At 38.1% G+C, this 23,094-nt stretch overlaps 1 protein-coding gene and 1 long non-coding RNA gene across 5 annotated transcripts in view; one reads left to right on the forward strand and one right to left on the reverse strand.

Annotated features, from left to right (window-relative positions):
* Positions 1–23,094, forward strand: part of LOC117153173 (zwei Ig domain protein zig-8) — a 116,433-nt gene that overhangs the window by 31,429 nt on the left and 61,910 nt on the right. For both annotated transcript variants that reach the window (XM_033326938.2, XM_033326941.2), the window contains exon 3: positions 7,061–7,239. In XM_033326938.2, the coding sequence (XP_033182829.1) occupies positions 7,061–7,239 (179 nt within the window). The remainder of the gene's footprint in view (positions 1–7,060; positions 7,240–23,094) is intronic.
* Positions 1–23,094, reverse strand: part of LOC117153174 (uncharacterized) — a 79,637-nt gene that overhangs the window by 4,666 nt on the left and 51,877 nt on the right. For all 3 annotated transcript variants that reach the window (XR_004463563.2, XR_013059535.1, XR_013059536.1), the window contains exon 5: positions 19,875–20,079. This is a non-coding gene — a long non-coding RNA (uncharacterized LOC117153174). The remainder of the gene's footprint in view (positions 1–19,874; positions 20,080–23,094) is intronic.

The following is a 23,094-nucleotide window of genomic DNA, read 5'->3' on the forward strand; positions in this document are numbered from 1 at the left end:
ACACTCGATTTTCATAATATTTAATTTTTGCAGCGATAAAAAAACTTTACTAAATCATACGAGATTTAATATATCAATGGTCTAACTATATCGTTTAATTACTATGGAAATGCCATAACAAATATTTAAACGCATACTTTGTTTCCGTCTCAAGTCTTACGCTTGGACTCGAACTAACTTGCAATCTGCTTCATCTCATCACTAGCTGCGAGCGTAACAGACAGACCCGTAGTCCCATTCGAGCGTTCCAGCACGTTTCAGCGGCCGACCCAGCAAAGAGCAATAAAGCAAAAGTCAGAAACGGGTAAACCCATTGATTCTGTCCGCTCGTCGTGGCAAAGCGTTCCACGAAGGCACGCAGAAAAGTGGAAAAAGTATACGGTCGACAAGGAAATGTCCACTTTCGCGGAAATTACGTGGAGGCAGTGGCCAGTGACACGCTGACACGGCGATGTACTCGCATGTACAACGGCTACGTAACCGGGGGGTTGGTCTCGCACAGCGATGTGCCGACTGGCAAGAGCGACCGCACTTTACGAGCATTGCGGCGAAAATATATGATTCTCTCGGTGGCCTAGCGCGACCGTAAACTTTCGTCCTCATTGTTTCGAGCGACGGAACGCTAAGGGTTTGGGGTTGAGACGGTTGAGGGGAGGGGATGGGGTTTGGTCTGGTTTAAGAGCGGTAGACCGCCGCAGGATTCGAGACAGACGTAAGATTAACGGCTGGTTTGCTTTGTAGTTTTATAGTCACCAACTGTTATTCCCATCCCACTCTTTCTTCGTGGCTTCGACGTTTCGCCTATCCGATATCCTACCTTCTCGATGACTATTTCTTCTAAATGGAGATTTATGATGCGAGAAACCGTGTACCCAATGCCGTCCAGCAAAGTGGATGGTCGTAGGTGGAGTTAAACGAAACGAGAAGAATTTAAATAATCGCATCGCTGGATTCTCTGCTTGCAAATAGCGAAAGTGCAGTGATGAAGATGTAAAAATGTCCTTAGAAAGTATAGGCTAACTGTGTGAATGTATACATTTATTGGTACAATTGGAGAAATGGAACCTAAATATAGACGTGTTTCTCTTAGTAAATTTTGCGCTAAGGGAAAGACAGAGAGAGGAAGAGAATATTTTCTTTGAAATATTTAATTCTATATTGTCTGGATATTTTCATATTTTTGATATTATAAATATTGTATAAACATTCACGGTTTACTTTCGGTACATAATATATCACAGAATTAAGAATATGAATATATCAAATGAACTGGAGAGCTTCTCTCATTTCTAAAATTAAAAACCTCAGTAAAAAAGTGGGACAAGCACATCCTTCTCGAAAAAGAAATTAAGTACAGAGTTTACGCCGGGAATTTTGTTTTAAAATCGTGGAAGTATTTCATCGTTCCGAACTCAACTTACAGGAAAATCGTATTACTTATAGCTTTATAAGACGATCTGATATTTCCATTTAGATTTAATAGCTGGAATTTAATAGGAGAGTTTAACTTCAGCTACAATTTTTTTAAATTAAAGATACTGCCACTTGAAGCTTTTCTTTGAAATTCACGACAGTTTGTCGCATTGCAATCAAATTTTCGATTTCTCTCTTATATTGTAAAACCTGCAAGCATTACGTAGAAGTAGCAGATTCTCAGAAAAATCGTATTAAATATATGGCATTTCAGCTATTATTTGTAACGAAAGAGGCTCTTCAAAAACTTCCAATCTTTATTGCGTCTACGATAAGGCGTTCTTTACTTTCGTACGTAATGGTTCCCATAATCCCCCCTTCGTTTCCTTCGAATGCGGATTTAAACATCGTTCGTCATCGTTTTACGCAAACGACACGCGTCCTCCTCCTCCCTAAGAGGAATCGCGCGTTACGTAGACGGGTGCAAAAAGGGGCAAAAATCGGGATAATACTTTCGGGAAATAAAAGTGTCGTTTGCCGGTGAAAAAAGCTTCGGTCGTAATAGCAGGGCGAGAGAGATTTCGAGGAGGTGAGTCGAGTGCCTACGAAAGATAGCGTAACGCCGTGAGATTTAGCACGTAGTAATTCGCCTTAATGCCGACGTACATACGCGTCCTCGTCGGTGCTCCATTCGAAAGCGATATTTGTATTTCGTGGGACGTGCCGCCTCTGCCTCCTTATCGTGAACACACCCAAGGAGATTCACCAGAGCGCGTTTCTCTTTTATCGCGTCGCCTTACACTGCAAACAGAACGAATGACTACTTTTTGCCGCGGTTACTTTTATCGGGTACAACGTCGATATCAACACGTTGTAGACTATACGAATTGGGCTTAATTATTCGTTGCATATTTTTTTTTTTTTTGTAAACGATATATAGTTACATTTTTAACGCTACGCTTATTTTTATGTAATTTTATGTATTTAATATAAATAAAATATCGTAAGAAGGAAAAGGACGACATAGAAAAAGAAATAGAAGTAATACTATGTGGCTGGAGTAAAAAGTTTTTGACGTTTGAAGAATCTATTTAGAACCTATATACCTTGCTGAATTTTCTATAATGAATGTTTGAAATAAGCTTTAAGTTTGAGTTAGATATACTTTCGTGTCATTTTATAAGGCTAGCGATAGGGGATCGAAAGTTAAAATTTCCATGAAAAAGTTAGTGAGTAAAGTAGCTTGTCGTTTAAGCACCATCTACCTATCGCGTTCTTAATACTTAATTGATCGATAAACCAATTAATCCACTGTGGCGTTTCACAGTAACTTTACTATGTAATAGACTCGGATAAATCCACTTTAGTTTTGCTTTAATGGGTGCAGAATGAAATGTGCAATTGCTAAGCCAACTAGAGAACTCCAGTAGAGAATTATAATACAGACATGTTTCAATATTTTATGATGATCGTTCGATCTACGGGGCTTTGACATTTCGATAAGTGTTGCACAATTTTATCACGATATTTTGATCAACGAAATTCCAAAATTTCGGCAAATATTTTCAAATTTCGTCACGACGTTTTAATCTACGAACTTTTAATTTCGTTAACGAATCTTTCGAAATTTTATCCCTATCTTTTGAAACGTGTCTGTCACATCCCAAACATAGCTATTGTTTTTCTTTAATTACCGACTAAGAGAGCCCGAGGCGTCGCTGTACAATTATTCTAGTCGATCTTCAGCGCCAATGGAAATGAAACTGGCGTGCGTTGGAGAGAGTTGGTGGCGTTGCGCTTGAGGCATAATTCTTTAAAAAGGGACAACCCAAGGGGGAAGGTAAAAGAAAAAAAGCAGAAAAAAATGAAATGTCTCGATGATCGGCCAAAGGAAAATACCCCGCGGCTCAGCTAGAGACAGAAAGAAAACACTTTCGGTTTACGGGACCCTGTATACGGTTTATAATATTATAAAGCTACGTCGATGGAAGGGGAATAGCTTAAGGGGTAAAGAAAGTGGCGAAGGAATGAATCATCTGCGGGTAGTTTCCTCTGAGCGTGCCCATAGCGGCGAAAAAATAGAAACAGACGGTGCTTGGTCAGACGAAGTAACGCGACGGTGTGGCTGAGATAAGGCGGCTGACACGTTCGAGCACGTTCTACTGATTCTCTTAAGGGTATTGATTAGGATTACAGGCACGTGTTCGGATATTTAATCTCATTTCGATTATAGTTTCTACCATTGGAGAGATTTTGCTGTTTTCTTAAAGCGAAGAACAAAATCTGAAGTAGCGGATTTCTTTATTCTTCATTTCGATGGTTTTCTTAACTTTGCGATGCTATAGTGGGACACCGGGAATATTCAGCAGTTATTTTTGTTTCTGACATTTCTGAGAGATAATGTCTGTTCTTTATAATTGTGGTAATTTTTTACCATAATAACGTAAGATTAAATATGCATATTTTAAAGACGTTTGTTAGATACGTTGGTTTGGTAGACAGATAAATTATACGTTAACTTCAGCTATTTAAATACTTCCAGTTTTGTAGGGGAATGTTCAAAACACTCATATTTATTTAACATACGGTCTAATATAAATGGGTACGTATGCAAACGAGAAGAGGAATAAAGGGCCGAAATAAAATAATATCTTGAAATTATGCTAGAAATATGAAACGTATATGCACGTGCACATAAAAGTTCAGATATGCAATGCAAGGATATAAAGTGCAACAATAAAGGCGATGGAGTGCATAAACAACTTTATATTCTCGGAGGAAAAATTATAGTGCAAAAAGTTCTGATATATTCGTCGTGAAACTTGCTCACAAAACAAAAATGTGTACAAGTAGTTAACACTAGAATTATTAACGTTTAATGTGTACCTGAAATTATAACTAGAGTGATAAAAGTAATTGCCCAAAACCATCATTTTTACCAATGTATCTACTATTAAAAACTACCATATATACATATATATATAGATATATATATTATAAATTCTAACGTAGAAAACATTACTTTTAACTCTTGCTGCTGTGTTCAATTATACAGAAACATAAAAAGCATTTTATTTAAATTCATAGTGCAGTATCCAATTATGCAAAAATATAAAAAAAGCGTTCTTTTCTTACATTCAAAGCATAGTGGTAAATTATGCAAAAATATAAAAAGGAAACATTTCCTTTTTAATTCATAGTGCAGCGTTCATTTACTAGGCAAAAACATAAATTCCCGTCTAGCAGCGCGAAAGTGTTAAGCTTTTTCTATCCTCCCCTTTGACTCTACTCTGTCAACAGTGAGCCCCCTCGGTTGCCTATAAATTCGTCACGCGGCTCGATATCCCAACCCCATTTCCCGGGGCAACGCTAAATAAAGAGGTAAAGGTCGACGTGTAACTAAATCCCTCCGCTGCACGACGATTTTCAACCCGTGTACATCATCCGTATTCGCGAGCTCTGCTTTTTGTCAATTAATCTGCAGTTATCAGTAGGTCGGGATAGGATGAATTCGTGCGACGTTGGGAAACCAGCCGAGGGGAAGTTGGTCATTTGTATGACGCCAGCGTGCTGCTGTATATACGGGCGTTATCTGTACACCGAGCTTCGCCCCTCTGGGGAAGAACGGCCTGTGACACGTTAACGTGAGACCACGAAACGAGAGAGGGACGAAGGGGAAAGTTGTTGGTTGCACACGATGGAAAGAGGATACCCAGCCTCTATGTTTGGGTAGAACGTTGTTTATGCGAAACAGTCAGCACAGCGAGTTACGATGTCAGCGGCTCGTTCTGGTTGGCTTCGTTTGATAATTCGATAGCACTTTTGCACCTCGAGCATAGCGATTCTCGTCTCTCTTCTTTTTTCTTTCCGCGTTTCAAGCTACACGCGCTCGGTTACGGTCCAATTAAATTTATCCGACTGTGTTTTCGACCTCGAGAAAAAAGCGTGTCCGCGATCCAGTGACTGTAAAAGGGTAGTAGAAAGCGTAGAAGAGACGAGGACAAGAGAATACAGCTGTTACATCCTTTTCCCTTTCTCATTATTTTCTTTTTCTTTTTTATGAATTTCGAAAGCTACTGTGATTCGTTCATCTCGAACATGAGTCATTATTACGAGTCTACAACGAAAAGCAGCTAAAATTCCCCGTTTCATTTCCCCGCAAATGATAAAAGCTACCGCGTTTTTCCCCTCCGCAGTCTTCTCATCCATCCAAAAATAATAAATAAGGACAGATGTACTCATCAAGGATCATCAAGGAGAGTTGAATATTCCAGGAAAGTCGAGTCTTTTGCCAATCATTTACGAATCACTTTCGTACGTACCTTGAAATTTTTGAAGATTTATAGGTACGAACGTATGATCAAGAATTCGAAGAAAATGGGTCTTTTATGGGTTTCTTTCGTATTTCGAAAGATTTGGAGATGAAGGGAAACTGCTCCTTTTCTGTGGCTCGCCACGTTGTGTTAGTAAAGTCGTGATGAACCATGCTTTTATTCCCAACTTTCCTTTCGGATCAATCCCTGTCAATCGCGAATAGGTATCGTTCCATGTCGTTCTGATGATGATGGATGATGATGGAGAGACTGTTCCTAGGTATACTAACGAGGCAACCGTTCGAATAGAGCTCGCGACCATTCCGACGGACGAGTTCATTCGGGGAAACTCCAACAGATTACGGGTAACACGTGTCCAGTCGTACACGCAGAAGGGAAGAAGTCGAAAAACGAGAAAGAGACTCACATGAGATGAAAGAAAACGGATCTCCCGATCTCGTTCCTCGAGATTAACGCGGATTAATCCAGGGAAAGCGAGGCGTTTAATGAGCAAACAAGATCCATGTGATTTTTCTTTTATCTTCCGCTGGAATATCGAGGAGAATTTTACGAGTCTGTTGGAATTTCTCGAGCCTTCCTTTCTTTTTAAGAAGAAAGAAAATATTTCAAAGAAGTTAAGTTTCTTTTGGGGTAATTCCTTCGTTGGCGGAAAAATGTATGAGCTACCGTGTAAGAGTTACGAGACTAATGGATTCCATTAAAAATGCTGCTTACAGTGGCTGCAAAAAATATTGCCATATTATCGTATTTATTACAGCGTTTGCGTATTAATCAACGGGGTCCAAGCATATTAAATTTCATATCATTTTGTATTTCTTTTATACGGCTACAAAAATCTGATACAATGAAAATGAATTGTAGAACGTATTAATAAAACGCCTAAATATGCGTTTTGTCGCCCTCCTGGATATTTGAAAATATCAGTAACATTAATTATGAAGATTCATATTAATTATGTTAGATTAACATTACAAGTAAACTGCTATTATTTGTTTCTAAAAAAAAACATTGTACATTTATCATCTATTTTTAAAAGCCTTGGAATTTATCGAGTTATATTCCACTCTTCAACTATTCCACGTTAAAATATCTACTTTTTTTTTTAACCAAGTAACACAAAAGTGAGGAAATCAATAAAAATGGACTTGTCGGATCGTTTCCGCGAGGTTCTTGCTGTATTTTTTGTTATAGAGATCAATAGAAACAAACCATGACTAACACACCCACTAGCGAAGTTTCTACTTCAGACTATTACAACAACAATATACCTTTCACGAAATATAATTTCACAAACCCAATTGTTTTGCTTGTAGCGCCTGTGCAACTTCGTGAAATATCGAAGGAGGGCTCGCAGCGGCGTCCAAACGATGCCAATAATGACTCAGCCGAAGGGGATTTGCCCGTTTTTGAACCGACAGCGGCGAACGTCAGCGCATTCGTCGGACAGACCGTGTACCTGCCATGCCGCGTGCGAAATTTGGGAGATAAAGTGGTAAGCCGCAGTAATTTTCTTGCCAAATGGAACGCTAGTTACCCATCGAACCTTGTTATTTCCGAAGACAGCACGAAGAAACGACGAGAAATTATGAGTGTTCTATATTTTCTCTTTTTATTTTACTAAACAGAACTGAGAGGAAGAAAAAAATGTTTAGCCTCGTAGATCGTATTTTATAAAAGCAGCGTGAGTTTTATAACCGATATGAAAAGTTGCACCGTAAAGGTGCCACGTAAAAATACCAAGGCTGAAACTGTCCCCCCGGCTAGCGTTTCGTTAACCAGAGGCAGTAAAGGTTCCTGCCACTTTTCAAAATCCTAGACTACAGGCCTTCTTATCTTGTTCCGTACTACCAGGAGAGAAGTTTTTGTTCGTGAATATAGCGACCTGTAACTTTAGAATAACCTGCTGGTTAATTGTCCTTGCAGAGGATATCAGAGATTATTGTTATATCGTATTTTATTTGGAATATTCAGACCAATTAAGGATCAATGTGGCAATTTCTTCCAACGAATTTACGTTACTGAACGTCGTTTTTCGATATTGCACTTACGCTACTTTCAAAGAATTAATTCATAATTTCTTCTTCACTGTTTCCTCCTCCACTTGGATTCTACAGTTTTATAAAGTTGAACGAAATCGAAGTATCCATAGCAGTATGACACGAACTATTTTTATTTCAAGTTATCCTTTGAAAATAATTTTTCCTTTGAAAATAATGAAAAAATAATTTTTCGAGAATGTCGAAGTCAATATTTCTGATATAAACATCTTCCACTACATTTAATAGAAAGATAATTTTGCGAATATACGATCAGTTGACATGGTATTGAATTAAAAAATATTGAAAAACAAGAAACGTGAATTATCATTCTATGCTTTCCGTGTAATATATTGTTGAGAATTGTGGATCTTAATTGGCGAAATAACAGTAAAGGAACACTAAGGTTACACTTAGAATTCATATTAAAATAGTTTTAGATTTATTTAATAAACGATTTCCAGGATCTACATTTGCACGTGTCTCAGTACTTCCTTTGTCTCACCATCTTCTATACCAAACTGCCAACGGAACAGTTACATTCATCTGTTTTTCGAGACGCCGCGCACACACATACTTCCACACACTCATATTCACATACGTGTGTCACTACTGCATGGCTAATCTAGTCTAGCACACAAAATTATACATATCTTAATGCATATAATAATTGAAATTTCACAATCATTTAAAAGAACGATGCAAATTAAATTGCAAAAATTACGACCGTCGCAATCCTTTAATCTAGAAGTGATCGAAAAAATCAAGTTAAAGAATTTCATTTGAGAAGTATGTTTTATATATTTGCCCAAATGTTTAGGTATACAACAGTGTGCCTCGTAACGTATCACCGATAAGCGATAGCGTAGATATTAACCTCAAAGGAAACACGTTGATGTCTCTGTGTTCCTTCCTCTATGTGCCTCGTTTTGATCGATTGTCACGAACACGCCAGCCGTGCAGGCTTTTAGAAGCAGTCAGTGTCTACGGTTTTCGTGCTGGCTGGTTTCTAATCGTGACCGCTGTATTTATTGGTCGGCCGTTATTACGGAAACGGCGATTTGTCATGGGCTGGTATTAATTACACCAAGCGGGGTGCAGAGATAACGGAGGCAAAGGGCTACGACGTCGCCGTTGTCGTCAGAGACGCGAGACAACCTGTTTGAATAGAAATTGGCCTACGAAATGGGAATCGGGGACTCGAGCGCAACTTCCGAAAATTAATTGTTACAGGGCTGTTGCAAAGTACGCACACTGCCGGAATACGGGGCTGTCTCTAATCGAAATTCTCCGGCCTCGTTGACTTACTAGTCCCTCTAGTGTATTTCATAATTTAAGCGAACTTACAAGTGAAACGATTCGATCGTGTGCGGCCATTTGCTACGTTTTGGAGAAATCTTTAAGGGGTAATTATGATCTTGGGTCGTTTTCAGATACCTCTAGTTTCGGAGAGATAGGCGGAATTTATTGGTCTTAGATAATGTTCCTAAGAAGCACGAATAGAGACCACACGAGAGAAGAGACTGGCAGAGATATTTAGCCCACTGAGAATTAAGCTTTATAGTAGTTCGCTATATAACTCAGGGACACAGGATAATTTTCATAATTTCTTTATGCTGCTATAAATATTGAATTCCTCTTCGTATGTTATAAAATTGTATGGCTTTAAGAACAGGTGTTTTACGGAAATACAAAATCAAACATTTTATAAAAATCAAAGACGCAAAATAATTTCTGTAATTTAAAATAAAAATAGTTCGTATTATGATGCCATAAACACTTGAATTTCAATTGTCATAAAATTATAAGATCTAGATTATGTAATAGTATATACATTACAGAGGATGGATCACTATACAAATCGGAGACATAAATTAACTTTCACAATTGAAAATACAAATATTTTGTACTTTATAATAACTACTACAAACATTCGAATTTCATTATGTATTAATTGTAGGATCGACATAGATTCGTAAATGCCTGTGAATTTTCTCTATCAGGCGAGAAAGCCAACTATTATCTTAATTTTCCATTTTGCTTTCCAAACAACCACGATTAATTACAACGAACAATTCCTGTTGCCACGGACAAAGAATTCCTAGCGAGTCTCCAAAGTTTTTCCTCCTTTTTCTCCAGTGAACACTCTGGCTATTTAATTCTCGTTTCCGCGGATCTTGCGCATTTTTCTATTTCATCGGTCGATTACGGTGCGGGAAATCGCGAAATGTTGCTGAAAGCGGTAATCAACGATTCCCTATAGTCAGCATTTCCACCAGCGATAAAATCTTCTTGCTAAAATCTTTCTCTGTGTCCCGGAAGCAAACGCGGACCAGGCGATGGTTATAAAAGTTTTGAAAATCGATCGCCAACTATTAGAGAGAAGACATAACCTTTCTAGGGATTGGATGGTAAAGAGCGGAAGCAAAGTATGAAAGAAAAGCGAGGAATTTATGCTAATCGATGATCATAATCATTTCACGGGGAATCACGGATCGTCGCACGCCAGCAATAACCTTGTCTGGTTGATTCGTTTTGCTCATAGACAATCGTTAGGTTAAGGGTCGCTTGACGCCGTGTTCGCTGGATATCATTTCGTTTTACCGCTCGTCGGACGTCGACGTTGTATTATTTCTGAATCCGATTCTCGGTGCCGGCGTCAAAGTGAAAAAGCCACTTTCCGGCTATCAACTTTCCCACCAATATTTTCCAATCGATCGGGCCCTGTCCGATTTTTTCCAATATATATTCCTTCGGTTCTTTTTTTCGTCTATTTTTAACCGAACGATCGGTTGTTTGATCAAAGATCGGCCGTAACATGGCATAATGGACAAGTCATATTCGATTCTCGACCGATTAATATGAAAGCTAAATGAAATTTAATCGAGGAGTTTTATCGATCAAACGCTGCACTCTGATTTTGACTAATTTTTACCTCGTTCGGTAAAAGCTCGCGGTCTTATTGCAAATTTTATGCATTTGTGAAAAAGTTCCACGTGATAATACGCATATAATATGCAAAAATATGTAGAATAATATAACACGTTGAGGTGAAAGATTTTTTTGAGAAAAAAGAGCAGCTGTCGTTTTTAAAAAGTGAAACAGATCTCTATTTATGTTTGACATTTATTTGTGTGTATAAAAGTACGTTTGTACATAAACTTCCACAGTTCAGTTAACAGTATTTAATCTGCCGCTAGGGGGATTAATAAAAGCTTGCAATTTTTGTTAACAAAATATCAATCACACGGACAAAACACATTTATCTTAGGTTACAAAACACTGGTGTTTGATCTCCCATAGATTTGACGGTATTATATTAATGTCGAAATAAAGTCGTCATTGTACATGCATTTCAAACAATTTTTTCGTTAACGCTATTGTACTGCACCTGCGTCCGTCCATGAATATTTCACCGATTCGAATATCGTGGCTACGTCCTTTTTAGCTCGTTTCCGTGTAGATTGAAACCGTTTTCGCGACATGCTTTCGATTCAATTTTCCCTATTTGAATCTTACTCTGTTTTCTTCCTTCATTGAATTCGTCTTCATTCATTTTCTTTCCAATTGATTTATTTTTAATTGAATGACGATTTAAAGTTGTTACGGTGGTAAACGAAAATATCGAGACTTAAAAATTCTTCACAGTCTAATTATAAGGCAAATTAATCATTTTGAATCAAGTAACTCTATCTCATCCTACAGTATTCTGGGAAAATTCATATTAACCACGACTAGTGCTCGTGGTTGGCAAAGTAGTCGTATTTATTTTATTCCAACGCAGATTATTTTCGATCAATATTTACCAATACTTTATTTGACACGAAATGTTGGATGTAAATAGCGCAAAGTGGTCCGTGATTTGTTGACTTTGCCTGTGTCTACTCGCGGTTTTGATGGATGACCGGAAGCAGCCTGTTTCGCTGTTTATGCAAAACTCGAGGAGTCGGTGTCGTGCGCCGCCTATCATTTCCGATGGCGCATATTCGCCAGGAATTTAAGAGCAGAGTCCCGGTTTCACAGACGTAACTTGCAATTTCGATTGTCCCATATTGAAATATCGGGCAAATATCGGGCAAATAACGAGCAAACAGCGAGGCAAACAGCGGGGCAAACAACGAGCATTGGAAATTACAGTAATGTAGTTCGATATTTCCCATGTAATTCATTCCACGACCGCGTGTTTTTGATTTCACGACTACATCGGCCACGCTACGAAACGCGAATATCAGTCAACAATCGAAGAAAGAGCGGTTAGATTGATGGCAGTAGAATGAACCCGTCAATAGCCAGACACGAATCTATCTAGCAAACTTTGGATACTCTGGCAATTTTAAAAATCCATTCTACGCGGAAATTCAAACGGTTTCACAGGCTGATGGAACAATGGATGACGGTAGGACAAAGCTCGTAAACTTGACTGGCGATCGATGAATCATTTTTGTCACCTTACGATCGATCGATCATAAATTCCCTGGCTGGCGCTCATCGTTCCATCGAGCGAGGGATTAACGCGGTCCAATCAATACGTTTCCAACAACAGACCAGTATATCGCTTCTCATTCCTGATCTGTCACTGTCTTCATCCCCTCCACTGCACTGGAATTTCACCCCTTCGTCACGCTAATGTACTCGAAACGAGGACAAGAAGAAGACGAAAGGGAGAGAAACGAATCGGACACGGTTGAACACGCGCCTACCCTGATCCGAAAGTGACTCGTGATTTGTTGACCTGGTAGACAGGCCAAACAACGGTCTCATGATGGATCGTTGTGAAAAAGAGAGTCTTATCGGTCGGGTCAGATCGATTGCGCGTACTACAAGAACTCGAAATCGATCCTTCTCTCTCTCCCTGTTTCTGTCTCTCTCTCTCTCTCTCTTTCTCTCTCCGTGGCTGTTAGCTGCTGCCGCATAAATTGATCCACGCGAATTCCAGGCGCGCATTATTTATGGAAAGAGAGGAAGAGAACGGGAGAGAGCCGGCCATAAATATGATTAATTTTCGTTTCTCGTCCGAAAAACCAGCTGCACCATGGGAGATAATCAGCAGGCGAATATACACCGCGTTCCTGCCTATTTTTCCTCGCTCGAAATATGTTTGGAGCAATCGAATGCTCGTCACGAACGGCCGTTATCGACGTCGCCATTCCACCACAGCAGATTTCACGAATTTTCCTTCCCTTCCTGTGTTTTTCGACGAACTCAACACGCTACCTTGTGTAATCGCGTTGTATATTTTTTATTTTGCCCCAGGGATAATTTGAGGTGAGAAAATTGAATGTTTTGGAAGTGGATGTTGGACATGGGAGATATTTTTTTGGACAGGGTATTTTTTTTGGAGAAATTTATGATATCGTTTGCAGAATTATTTTATCTTTTTCCTCCTTTTTGTTTTAGGTGTTATTTCCTCAAATTAACTAGTTTTTGATAAAAGCACGTTTTCGTTAGAGCGCCCGACAACGGAGAAAGGAGGCTATTGTCCGGTCGAATTTCCAGTTTTCCAAATGAAATTGGACACGGTAAAGTCTCGTGTCGAAACTGGTCGGGGCGGGGAATTGAAAACTTGAAAATTGCCTATATTTTTGACGTTCTCGGCGCTCTATTTTTCCTCCAAACGGATCCATATATATTGTTACACGAGCGGAATAAAATGCCAGGCCCTCGAAAACCGAATACCTTTGAATTTTTCACGAGTGAACATTAATTCGTGTCGGCGACAGTAAATAAACGATAAACACTGCGGAATATATTTAAACAAATTTTCAACAATAATCTTGTTCCGACTTGTCGTCTACACAATTTTTACATAAACTCGTATTTATTACGTTTAACTGTCCATGGACAGTAAATTGTCCATTAACCATTTGCAAATTTAATTAAAAAAGAAAAGAATGCTAGAAAGAGAAATTTATGTGACATGTGACAAAACATAGTATCAGTTCTTTTTCTTTCACAAAATATTAAACTGTCAAAACCATAGTCGCTTTAATCTATCTTAATTCCAGTGAAAACACTTTTATTCCATTAACATCAAACTACTACACTCCATTAGTACTAAAATTGAGAAGTGTGAGTGAATTATTAATAACAATATTTATGAGTTGGTACGCGTTGTTACATATACGCGTTGACAAATTTAATTTTCCTCTTTTGCATTCATTATATTTTACATTTTTTCCAATATGTACCATACGCATTACCGTATTATATATAAACTTTATGCCTTCGTTATTATGCTAAATATTCTGGATTTCGTTCTTCAATTCAGCAATTTAATGATCGGGGATGAATACACAGGATAATCGACTAGACCTCAAATAATTCCAATGGCATTTAAATCGGATGGTTTGCTGATCGGCGGACCACGAAAATATGCGAATATTATTTCATATAGCGTGATAAAAAATTATAATAACTTCGACAGAAATTGTTCAAAAGGAATTTGCTATGTATCCGATACATAGTAGAGATTATTATTATAACAATCAATATCAATAAATCACACATTATGAAATATAGTTCGTTAGTAATCTTTTTTCAGATATAATTTCGTTTTCATTTAATTTCTCTTTTGTAAAAGCATAGAATATTCGATTCAATTTCAAATATCATATAAATATATATATACTATAAAAATATGTTGCAATCTTAGGATATAAAAGATTGAACGACGGTGAATGTCAGAACCTCGATCGACACAGTTTCATTTTATGTTAGAGTGATAACAGAAGCATAGCCACGCGATTGGTTAGCAAGATATTTGGAGGTCGAGCGTTTCCCGTGCGTTATTTCCGCAATTTCGTTTCGAGGCGAGGTAATACGGCCGCAGCCTGACGTCACGCTGGCTTAAATGGCTTTGAAGCGACGAATCGAGTGCAATTTTCAAATTTTTCCCAGCCTGTATCGAAAAGGTTTCGAACCGTTCAATTGTACACGATGTACCAGCGAAAACTACTTGGCAGCGAATAAAAGGAATAGGAAAAGATTTTGGAAAGAAGTTATATACATGAAATCAGGATTCACACGGTTTCTCTGTACTGCGTTTAAAGGTAGCATAGCATCAAAGCTGGGAATCTTCACAGCTGTACGAAGGCAGTGAATCATTTGTCACGTTTCAAACTCGAAAATTACGCGAAAAGCTGTTGGAGCCTGTGAGTAGCTTTCCTGAGGAACACGTAGTCGAACGTGTTCGTAACGCGATCCCGTGGAATCCGGTGTTTCCTGGCTTGAGAATTTTCGGATCTTCGAATTTCCGAATAATTCCTGCTTAGCGGAAATTCGCAAGCTTATCTTCACGGAATACGAAATGTCACAAATATGCATGAAATCCTTTTCTTTGCGATCTTCAAGTTTTTGTTGAAATTTCCGAGAGTTATTTCACGCGACCTCGAAGAATTGCAATTATAACAGGGCCTCAGTTTATTAATGAAATTTCACACGTTACAAATTACAAGTTATTATTAGCGAGTAACTTTGCATACTTTCCGATAACAAGTTTGATAATCAAACGTGAAATTTTGCAAGTAAATTTCACAAATTGTCAATTAACTGATTATTCTATCAGAGGGATATTTCAAGAAGAAAAATCTATACTAACTTGTAACTTATAACTTACCAATTTACTAATATTACTAGTTAGTAAATTATTGTACATAGAAACACCGAAGGCCAGAAAAATACACAAGCATATTATAAAACCTGCATTCTATGCGTCAACTGATTGAGACGATATGTGTCTTCACAACTGCCTGCTTCCATGCGATTTTTACCAAACGCACATAAATTGCTCGATTTTCTAATCATTTTCTAATCACGTTGCTTACTTAATCCACTAGATATACTATGCATTTGTCAATCTTTCTCCTTTATTATGGTCAAAATAATTCGCATTAGACGAAGAGGAACAAGAAGAACCCTCGGAGGCTCATCAAGTATTATCGTAATGTTTACTTTCCCAGAAAAATATTCGTCGTGTGTTTACCGATGAGAAGAAACCCGTAACATGATAATGCATTTGGCACGGATCAGAGAAAACAGACAAGTGCACGAGAGAACAAGAGAGAGAGAGAGAGGGGGGGGGGAAGATAGAGAGCTACGGAATTTTAATTATGTACGAAAAAAGTTGCCAAGTAAAAAGCCTTTTTTCATTAAGATTACACTCGACCAGGTACTCGTGCTCCCTAAACAAAATGTTCGTTTTCCTGTTATGTTCTTAACACGAGAGAGAAAGAGAGCGAGACGAAATATTATACAAAGAGTGAGAGAGTGAACGAAGCAGGCGGTGAACGAAGAGGAAAGGAAGAGAAAGGGAGGCACAGCAGTCTCGAGTGAAGAAAGGTGGCGGAGAATGTACGCGTAAAAAAACAGAGGGAAAGTAGCTTGGCATTTCAAAGATGAGAGACCACTTTGCGCTTAGAAGGAACTGCTTTACTTTCACAGCTTAGTAAATGCGCGAAGGTGTGCTCGAAGGAAGAACTGGCTTCCGAGGCAAGGAGGAGGGAAAATAGAAGAACCGAATGAATGAGGAAAAATAAGGAAGAATGGTTTGGAACAGAAAAGGCGAGGAAATACGACAGAAATGGTTCTCTACTGACCGAAAGCCGAAAGCGACGATTCAACACTTTACCCGCCTATTGGATTTATGGGGACAGCGTGGCGCTCGTGTGGGCCGTTTGACCGCGAAATTGCGTAATTAAATTAGAGCCGCCTCATATAATTCGATAATTAACATTCCAAAATGGGTCGGCGATAGCTCGCGAGCTGGCGAACCACTGGAAAAATAGAACGTGGCTGTAAGTTAAAATTGTTTAAAGGACCGTTCGTATCGGACAGTTTATGGTCGATCTATATCGACCGGATCGGAGTAATTGACTATGTCGCCGACGATGGATTGCTCTCAGGAAATATGTATTGCTCAGAAGCCATATTGATGAATGAACTCTATAAATTGATGATATATTTTTTACAGTTTATTTCTGTATTCATAATTGTTGATTTTATATGGTATAATAAATTTATTTGGTGAATTATTGCTTTGAAAAGTTGAATTGAATGGGAAATATTCATAGAGCGTACATAACATATTCAGTAGGTAAAATAATTCCCTACCTAAGTTTCAGTTTTCAAATTATACTCCTAAGAATTTGAAGTCCATTAATCTCGTACTCAGGTAATAAAATTGCGAAATTTCCGAAATTAGATTGACTTCTAAGAAACTCGTCTATTATAAAACTTGAATACTTTCGAGACTTCGAACTCGCTGAGACGAAATTAATTTTCAAACTTAAAATTTGATATAAAAATAAGGACAAAATTGGCGAGGGAAAAAGCTATTCGATTTTAGAGCAATGGTCGAAGACAAATTATTATTGTCGTAGGAAGTGTATTTCGAAAAGAACTCCGTATGGATGGTCTTCACGACACATGCCATTTCTGTGAGGGGCGCGACGTTCAAGGAACAAGTTAGTCCTACGAGCTCTTTTCTCCGACGTGTCACAGTGGGAAGAGATAAACTCGACTGGTTGGAAAAGCTGAAAAGCACTAGAGAGACTGTTTCACGCTGCTCGCAACTGTTGGAAGATGAGATTTCAGGCTTTGAAACTAAGATTTCGACTTTCTTTCCTTTCGAATGCTTTTCCTACACTAGTCGATGAAATTTGACGTTCTTTTTTTGACGAAGAGACACACGGTCATCACTCGAGACTGGTGTACTTCTTGCGTAAAATCATTGCGTCGAATCATTAGAATTCGAACGATTGTTTCACAGTCTATATAGTAAGAAAGATATAAGAGAAAAAGAGAACTTTTGCGATGAAGTTACTGGACGAAAGTCGAAACAGTAGATCGAGTCGCTTACTCATCAGACTAGGCCTGAAGAAATGAAATATTGACGTGCTTTGAATATAAGAATTAGATCAGATAAGAGTATCTTCACATTTTGAATTTGAATTTCAACCTAAAAATTTGATCTTCGACTTGAATATGAAAAGTTGAATTTAAAGGTAGGAAGTGAGACTTGAAGGTTTGAATTTATATTGGAAGATTTGAAATTAAATGTAAACTAGGAAATTTCAACTTGAGCTTGAGCTTGAAGTTGAGGAAATTTCAGTTGAAATATGTAAATGTTAATTTTATTTTGGAAATTTGAATCTGAATCTGCAGATGTTAATTTTATTTCGAAAATTTGAATTTGAACTTTTAACTTATCATTTTAAAATACCGTCTTCTTGCTATTTAGTCGAGACGCAGAAGGGAAAACTTGTTAGGAAGCTGTAGTTACTGAAAATAACGTGAACAATGGTTGAAACGAAGAAGCGTTTCATGCTGCTTTTGTTTGCTACCTCTTTAAGCGTTGGAGTATTTCAAAGCTTTTTAACCTCTTGATAACAGTCTTTTTAATAATCAAGTAGCATTAAAGATGCAAAATACGCACAAGCTATAACAACCCAGAGCAAAACAGTGTGCTTTTTCACAATAATCAACGTTTATGAAAAGGATTTAATGTCAAATCACCAGCGCACTAACGATCTTCGATTAATTAAAAAAAAAAGAGAAAATACGATGAATATATTATTCTCTTCATATTTAATTCTGTTAAATACTTCTCATACATTATACGTTATAATTAAAACTATGAATTAAGAATATCTTAAATTAATTGAATATTGCGAAGGCTAAGCAAAATTGTGATACAGAAACAATACACGGAATTATTGCAATGTGTACGTCGAAGTGACCATAAAATTCCATTCGACAATCGAAAAACGAATGAAAGATAAACGCGTCCAGGCGAACGGGCATCGATGAGCAAGCTATAAAACAAAGCCTTAGTCAATTGTCAGGACCGATGGTTATATCCTGAACTGGAAGGAATCGAGCAAAAATAGAGCGGACGAATAAAAAAGAAAAAAAAAGGAAGGAGAACAGATAACAAAAATATCAAATCGAATATGTTTCGAGCGAGACCCATTTTACTTGCCCGGTCAGATAAATTCTTTGGTTACCTTTTTCCCTTGACAGCCGATTTTTTTTCATCGAAAAATCGTGGACGAATACACAGGATGTTGCATGGCTACCCTTCGAACGTTCAAAATAGAAAGGCGACTGATATTAATGTCTCTTAAAGGGATACGCGTAAAGGAAAGAAAAAAAGAAAAATAAAGAATAACGAGATCCGATGGAACCAGCGGAAAAGCTATGCTGATAGAATATTAGTAGAATGGCGGAATAGCTGTAGCAGCAGTGCGGTGAAATGAAACGAATTGGAGGAACGAGAGAAGTAGTATTAGTGGAAGCTGAGCTAGTCGTACATTTTCGAGGTGGATACCATTTTAATTACAACCACCGTCCATAAGTCGATCCGTATGAGAGACAACATTTTCTCGGTTTAATTAAGCGGTCGGCGTTCCTCTTTGCTGAGGTCTCTTTCGCAAAACGAGTGACGTTCTGGTTGGACATCGATTTATCAAATTATCCTTTAAAGGAAGATGGTTTTTCGTCATAACCGGGGAATTAATCAAACGTATTTAATAATTTCCCTTGGCTTTATGTGCCAGAATTGAATAAATATGGGTGTATTATGTTAAAAAGTTGTCGATAACTTGTCGACGAAATTTCACGAAATTCCAAATTACACCGTAGTGTAAATATGCAAAGCAAGTTAACCTTTCGATTTTCAGAGATGCAGCTCAGTTATTTGGTTTGCGTTTATTAGCGGACCGAAATTTTCCCACTGACGAAATGACCCTTTTTGGTCATGTTCACGGCATTTCCTAATTTTCCTTCATTTAGACCCGATTTAAAATTCGCGTTGCTTATTTCACCCCGTGAACAATCATCTGATTTTTTGAAATTTTGATTTCGACGTTAAAAAAGTGGTAGCCCCGTAAAATATCTGATCAGGTACGCAATAGATTTTCCTGAAACTTACGTGGTCAATTTTCAACGTTCGAAAATTCGAGCAGAATCTGGCTCCATCGTTTCACTCGGTTGACGATCAAATAAGAATTGATCAAAGTTTGATCGACGAAAACGGAAAGACGTGACTTCGAGAGAGAGAAATTACCGAAATGGAGGAAAATTGTGAACTTACCAATTAAATTCTGGAACGCGATGTGTGTCTGGCAAAACGTCGACGCCATCTGGCTTCATACTTTACTTCCATCTGGCAGGTTGCTGCTTGAAGGATGTCGATAGAATCATGCGATAGGTCATCTAATTGTTTTCCTCGGCAACTTCCAGAAAGGGTATTTTGTCGTGACAAACGACGTTCCTCTCTATCATCCAGTCGGATATTTCTACGGCAAAAAACAACGTTGATCGTGAGCAGAGAAAAGTAACCTTTGTTTCGTTCTTCTCCACTTTTCTTTTTTTGTTTCATAGAAGAAACTTTTTATTTTCAGACAGTTGGGCAGCATCGTAAAATTCGAAGTGAGAGCATTCTTTATTTTCAATGGCTGCTGAGGGAAACGTAGTTTCAAGAGAAGAGCTAGCAATTAGAAAGTTTTTGAAAACAGAATGGAACGGAGACAGAACAATTAAGACAGGAGAATTAGAATTAAAAATTTCAAACTTTCAGCTGCGAGAATTCGAGTTTCAAAAACAAAAACGAAAGAACAGAAACGCAAGAGAAATATCCTCTTTTCCTCTTATTTCATCAACTTCTTGGTTTGATCAACGGAAAAATTTTCATCGTAATTTTAGTGAAAACGGTACAATTATAATCATGTTATATTAGATTTTTAGACTAAAAAGCATTATGTGACGAATAACAGGGAGTTTAAAATTAGTTCTTGCCTACGTGAATGTTAGAAATTCTTCGATTATATAGTTAACGATTATATTCTCAACTATATTATTGTACAATATAGTACAGTGTATTATACCACAGTAGAGAACTACAGATTGATATAATTGAAATCCATTGATTCTGCCCACTACCTATGATTTTTCATTCATATAATAATACACGTTCAAATAATTGGATTCAATCAACGCAGATTCGTTGAATCGGACATTTGGATGAAATAAATGGATTTCATATAAACGAATTTCTACCTGATCATGTCAAATGCAATCTTGCTTCGTAAAATTACGGTGTTGTTTCATATCCATTACCTATTCAAATTTTCTTTATCGGGCACTATATATGAGTTACTCAGGAACTACATTGATTAACTTCATAAGTTAAAAAATTCTTAGAGAAGTTCAATATTAATTAATACTTAGACAGTGAAATTGAGAAATTTCGAAAAGTCGAGTTGATGAATTTTACTTCTGAAAGGCTGGTATTTTAAAAAGGTTACAAACATCGCAACAACGCAATTCTCAATCAGTTAATAATTCATCAATCCATTTCCTTTACATTTGCCAGTACACGAGAAACTAGTATTATTCCGTTATTTACGAAGGTAGATATCTTTACCACGGTCACCTTTCCCACTGCAAGCAGCAGAGATTAAATTACTTTGGGCTGGTCGAATTAAAACGCTAATAACCAACGTCCGATATTTATTGGACAGCTTTAGCAGAGTTAAAGTCGAAATCCGTGCGCTGTTCTACCTTCCAGCGTTCTTCTCTATCCGATTCTAAACCTCGTCAGTGCCTCCCTTTCCCTCGTTACGCCTGCACCTTTCACCCTTTCCACAAAAGCGTCCGAAACTTTTACGAACCCTCGAGAGTCTGGTAGCGCCACCATTGTTTCCCAAACAGGGGTTGTTACCACTTTTATGAGAGAGATTTCGAGCTTGGCCGGGTAGATAACTTTGCTACGCTCGTCGCTTAATCGGCCGCCTCTAACCCTTTTTCGCCACACAGTTTCAACCCCTATTCGTTCGTGGCCGACCCAGTACTCTTCCCCTCTTTCGGAATCAAGTGATTTCAGGATCAACTATAACGACCCATTTCGGGTTTCAACCTGGACTGTTTACGAGCCATGATTTCTTCTCTATTTTTACCCTGCTCAAAACGAGGATATGGAAATTCCATGGAAAATCGTGCATCCCTTTCTACTCGCCAGACAGCCGGTAATTTTCGACCGGGCAGAATCTGCTGACGCGAATTTCTAAACCTGACGAGCGTCATAACTCGTCCTATAATGCCGCTCTTTAATCGTAGCCACCACCCTGCGTTGCTTTATGTGACCCGTGTCAGTGATAACGTCGAATATATAGCGCCTATTAAGCCGGATATTTTTCAATGAAACTGTCACAATGGTCTCTATCTATTAGAACGGTTGTATCTTTTTCTGTTTGACTGATATCCCAGCCGAATCGAGCGAGAGAACGATCGTAGGAAGTTAAGGAAGATAGTTCTTGCTACTTGGAATTATCTACACTGGTCATTGTAACTTTCAACTCTGTATCGATCGCAATACACGTACTTTTGCACTTTTATATTTTTATGACTTCGCGAAGGGACGTGACTTCGCTGTCGTATGTGTTTATTAAATATTCATAGTTCAATAAATGATCGTAAAAAATTGTCCTTCCCTTCTACTCTAAATATTCTACCTTTTACAACTTTCAATTCTATATCAATCGTGACACACGCTTTCTATGCAGTTTTGTAATTTCTCCGAACACCGAATCATTTCGTTTGTAAACTATATCGTAATGAATACTCTTCGACAACTCGATTCCAATAAATACTTAACATCAGTTCGAATGAATCAGCTTGAGAGAAGAGAAAGGCACGAAAACAAGAAAAATCATTGGACATAACAAAACGAATGAAAGAAAATGCGTCAGAGAAAGTAGACACATATTCATTGTAGCGATGATAAAAAAGAAAAAAAGTATATCTACAATTAGCACGTTAATAGTATATATTCATCTGCACGCCGATACCATTTTAGACGATGATACAATATCGGTTTTTTCGTATATATCGAATCGAATAGCGGTAGTGTGGCGAAACGAGGCTCGTTTTTTTAGGAGAGGCTGGTTTTAGGGGATGGTCAGAGAGGTTGGGAGCTAGTTTTATCTAAGCGTATCAACGGCCGAATGTGGGCCAGGTCCGGCGTTCCTGTCCGGGCTAAAAACGCCTATACGCGACTGCCGCTATCGAGCAGTTCTCATCCCCGATTAACTTTAACGCCGCACCGGCGGCGAATGTATAAAAATTTCATCGAACGGCATCGGTTACCGCTTCAGGACTAACGTGTACGTAATGAAAGCGCTACACGTGCCGCGAAAAATAACGATCCACTCAGCTTCTATCCTTTCTCCCCTCTATATTTCTGTTTTTGTTTCTTTTTTTATCTTTTTTCTTTCGCCACTCGTCGACCCGACGAAAGTATCAGAGGAACGAAA

The sequence above is a fragment of the Bombus vancouverensis genome, chromosome 11, assembly GCF_051014615.1.
Source record: "Bombus vancouverensis nearcticus chromosome 11, iyBomVanc1_principal, whole genome shotgun sequence".
Taxonomy (NCBI): Eukaryota; Metazoa; Arthropoda; class Insecta; order Hymenoptera; family Apidae; genus Bombus; species Bombus vancouverensis.